Here is a 4,467-nt window from a genome sequence, read left to right as displayed (position 1 = left end):
AGCAATTATTTTGGTTACATTGCCAACACTTTTGTTTTTAAGAAAATAGCCTATATTTATATCAGATAATCCCCAAATCACCTATTTAAGATGCTTCTGAACTTATACTCACTGGGTGACCAGTTTTGTCACTTAAAAAAAAAAATGAACCTCATACTCATACCAGAAGGAAGATCAAACTCCAAGAAATTTTTTTTTTGCAAAATGGTGGAGAGAACATCTCAGACCACCTAACAAATATGAACCAACCCAAAGTAATTTTTAAGTCACTTGCTGGGGGCACAACATACTGTTCAATTTAACAAGTACCAAATCACTACTTCGAATTGAAAGACCTTTTTAATTCGGAATGAATCTGAAATGTACTTTTATTGAAAACTGGCTAAGCACCAGGCACTTTACACAATCTTTAAATTGGAAGGGAAGTTTCTTATCACTTCATCTTATCTTTTGCTGCTGAGGCAGGCAGGCCTGAGCCTTGTGGTGACCCAGGTCCACCTGGCTCTCCTGTCTGGTCCCAGCAGAGGCCCCCTCCCAGCATGGCCTCGTTCGCTACCTCTATTGCGTCAGCGTCAGCTGAACACCTATTGTGCCTCAGGGCTCTGGAAAGGGAAGGAAGGGGACAGACCTGAGTGAAAACAGAGAGCTAACTCTATATGCATTTAAAAAGGCACTTCCACTCAGGTTCTGACTACACTGAGCTTAGCCCCTGAGGGAACAAAGTGGCTCACCTCCCAGGGACGACAGCTGCTTTCTAAGACTGCCCCCTTTGGGGTTCAGTTTTTAAATTGAGTGTTCCTGTGTGTAAATTCAGCACAAAAGAGGGAAAGATGGCTGAAAGGATTTTCCTTGGTTCTCTTCGTGGCTATGAAGAAAAGAATTGTTTTTAATTTTTAAATAAGTGACTGATACTTCCAATCTAGTATACATTTCAAGAATCAAAGCATACATTTTCTGAGAGCGCAGAAGAGGTTTTGATGGAGTTTCATATCTTTCTTAAAATAAGCCAACAGAGACTAAGAAGGTAACTCCTTCACAAGATAAAACCATAATCTCCTCTGAAATGGCAATTTCCTATTCTTAAGAAGGTAGTAGACCTTATTTATGATAAAAGTAGGGAACAAGAATATCCTAATTTTCAAGTTCGTTTTTAGTATCACATACAGAACACAAAGGGAATACCATCGGTAAAGTCAATCCCTTAACTAGATTTTGACACAGCTGCACTGGAGCTTGATTAAAATTCACNCCCATCTCCCTCTCTGCAGAGATGCCCTCCAAGCTGAGAAGAGTGCTCGGCTGGGGCATCAGGCCTGGAAATCAGCCAGGTAAGCTTTGGTGAAGGGTGCTCAAAGGCAGTTTGATACCCCTGCTCAAAGGCAAATGTGTATCCTAGTGGAGTAATGGTTGGCTCAGCTCATGACTATAATATCTATAAGCTGTTAAGAGGTTACATAAGAAGAAAAGACTCAAAAGAACACCAAAATTTAAAACCTGAGCATTGTTAATGGGAATCATTAGGGAAGTTTAGAATGAATCAGTTTATCAGCAAGGACACGAATATGTGGCCACTGGATTCTGACTGGCCACCCGAAAGTGGGCAGTTGAGCAGCCAAACCGGATAAGCAGTCAGAACATATACCTGCTAGTGCTGCTGATCAGAGCGCAGCCTCCTACCCAAGTGCCACCGCCGAGAGCCAAGAGTCGCTGCCAAGGCAGTGAGCTGGAGCCTTCCGGCAAGGCCAAAGGAAAAATCCAGGCTCCGGCTACACACATTCCCTGTCCATGAATTAGCAGGGTAGGCTGCTCTGATCTAAACCTGGCATTCTTACAGTACCTACTATGGGAGTAGTTTGTGGCAGGGGTGGAGGGGAGAGGGATTAAAAATGTCTGCATGAGGACTCTGACAGCTGAAGCCATGTGCGCTGAGAAGCACGGCCGCTCTGACAGCCCGGTGGGGCGGAGGCCTGTTTATTTCATCAAAGTTTTATCCATCGATTTATTGCGGCAAGTGGGTCACGGATTCAGAATGATGGGCAGAAAGCTACAGCTCTCCAAATGTTTAACATTTTCTGAAAAGTACTACATATGTGACTAAAGAATTAGAGTATTATAGGTCTCAGTTTTCTTTCCTTGCAAATAATAAAGTTCAAGGGAAACAAAATGAGTTATTCATAGTTTTCAAAGCTTTCCAATATTCTATCATTTCCATATTTCCATTATTACTATTCTAATATTCACTCTAAGACCTTTTTCCTAACAGCAATTGCATTACCATTTTTTTAAAAATTTCAACACGACTAAAATCCAGGGATGCCGCATTTTTCTTTTGCTTTTTGCAGTCAGCATATCTATCATTATGGAAGCTGTTCTTACGCATTTATTTTAAAAAAAAGAATCATATTCACAATGTAGACCAAGTATACAAAATTAGTGTGCAAAGTTAATTGTAAAAGGAGAACACTATTTGTTTAGAAACAAGCTGCCTCCACTGTTTACGTTTTCTTACTATTGATATAAACTGGAGACTTATACTATTTAAAAATAAGACTTTTTAAATAGTAAAATATACAAGAGATTCCTGAGCATAACAAAAATATCTTGAAAATATGTGGCCATTTGAAGTATAAAATAGCAAGTGTAAAGAATAGCATGATTGTAAAACTACTATTTGAAGGCTTATAAACAGTACAAAATAGTTTGCCTTTTCTGAGTGCATAATTATACGTTAGTGCAAACAAAAATGTCTCAAAATTTAATGGCTACAAATCTCAGAGATTTGCAGAGGTGCGCAAAACATGAAATTTCTTTAATGTCATTCGAACTGAACCCAGTTCTCGATTAATCCTTTCCAAACGATCTTCCAAGGCTTCCTAAGGGAAAATAACAGGAAATGTTTAATTAGATTTTGACATCAAGTTCACTGGTTCTATAATTACCGCCAGATTGACCTTTCTTTTAACTAAAGAGCTAGTATAAACGTTAAAATTACAGAATTATTGTGTTTTTTACATATATCGTCTCATTTATATTATTTCTTCAAACTAACAACTTTTCAACCGTTCAAAACAACCGCTGCACCTTAACACATGCTTGTTACGGGCGCTACTTTGAAGATGTGGAAATGCCAGCAAGGGCAGAGCAGTTCACTGGAAGGAGGTAATTCCCTGATTGCTGAACTGAGAAGAGAACAAGCAGAACCAAGGAGGTACTTCAGACACTCCACCAGAAGAAATAGACACATCAAACTGCTGCCTTATCTCACTTATAAGTACGTTGAACAACTTTCTTCTGATGAGAATTTCTAAGTTAAAAAGGAAGGAAAATGCTGGAAGAGTTCCCCACCCCGCCCAAGAAGCAAGAGATCTCACAATGAATCAATGTAACAATTTCTTTCTTTCTTTTCTTCTCTCTCTCTCTTTCTTTGTTTTGAGAGAGAAGAGGAGAGAAAGAACGCCCATGAGCAGGGGACAGGGGCAGAAGGAGAGAGGCAGGCTCCATGCCTAGCGCAGAGCCTGACGTGGGCCTCGACCCCACAACCCTGGAATCATTACGTGAGCCAAATCAACAGTTGGACACTCAAACAACTGAGTCACCCAGGCGCCCCACAACTGCTATTTTTAAAAAAAGCAGTACCATTGTTAAGTAAATAGTGCCTGGAATATATATTTAGCATTTTAGATTCTTTATTCAGTATTAACTCCAATGGTCTCTGCAATAAAACTTAAAAAATTCCTCTTTAACAAGTTTAATTACAAAAAGATCACACGTTCATGATAAAGTATTTAGAAGACAGATGAGTAAATATAACTACTGTTCCTCTTTCCTTTTTTCTGCAGATATGCACATCATTTTTAAGAAAATAAAAACAATCAAATTCTCTACTTAACATTTTTCAATTGAAGTTGTTATGAAATGTCTTTCTATGGTATCATTTTAAATCAATGTGCACTATTCCATTAGATTTAGCCAAGAATCGTTTAGTAGAAATTTAGGTTGCTTCTAATTTTGGATATCACAAATAATGCTGCAATAAATATTCTGGGTTTTTTTAATGTCTGTTTTTTGAGGGGGGTGGGCAGAGAGAGAGAGGCAGTCAGAGGATCCGAAACCGGTTCTGTGTTGCTGCTGACAGCAGATAGCCCAATGCTTTGGTTGAACTCACCAACTGTGAGATCATGACCTGAGTCAAAATCAGACACTTCCACAACTGAGCCACCCAAGTGCTCCTGCAATAAATATTCTTAAAACTATTTCTTTATACACATCTGGAGGTATTGCCTTAGGAATCATTTCCAGAAGTAAAAATGCTAGGTCCAAATAAGCGCAAAATTCTGAAGCTTTGGATATAGGTAAAATCGTACCCCAGAAAGTCTGTGACCATTTCTACTTCCACCTACCGTGTATGAGAATATAATTTTCTCCATCCTGGGGACAGGGCTTTGGTCCCCCCCCCCCCCCACTTTT

The 4,467-nt window shown here is 39.3% G+C and overlaps 1 protein-coding gene across 4 annotated transcripts in view; it reads right to left on the bottom strand.

Annotated features, from left to right (window-relative positions):
- Positions 1-2,367: 2,367 nt before the first annotated feature.
- Positions 2,368-4,467, bottom strand: part of MPHOSPH9 (M-phase phosphoprotein 9) — a 59,244-nt gene continuing 57,144 nt past the window's right edge. For all 4 annotated transcript variants that reach the window (XM_077747919.1, XM_077747921.1, XM_077747920.1 and 1 more), the window contains one exon: positions 2,368-2,873. In XM_077747919.1, coding sequence (XP_077604045.1) covers positions 2,772-2,873 — 102 coding nt within the window. In that variant the 3' untranslated portion in view covers positions 2,368-2,771. The remainder of the gene's footprint in view (positions 2,874-4,467) is intronic.

Source organism: Crocuta crocuta, unplaced genomic scaffold (genome assembly GCF_008692635.1).
Source record: "Crocuta crocuta isolate KB4526 unplaced genomic scaffold, BGI_CrCroc_1.0 scaffold29, whole genome shotgun sequence".
NCBI classification, from domain to species: Eukaryota; Metazoa; Chordata; class Mammalia; order Carnivora; family Hyaenidae; genus Crocuta; species Crocuta crocuta.
This window is presented reverse-complemented; position numbering and strand designations above follow the sequence as displayed.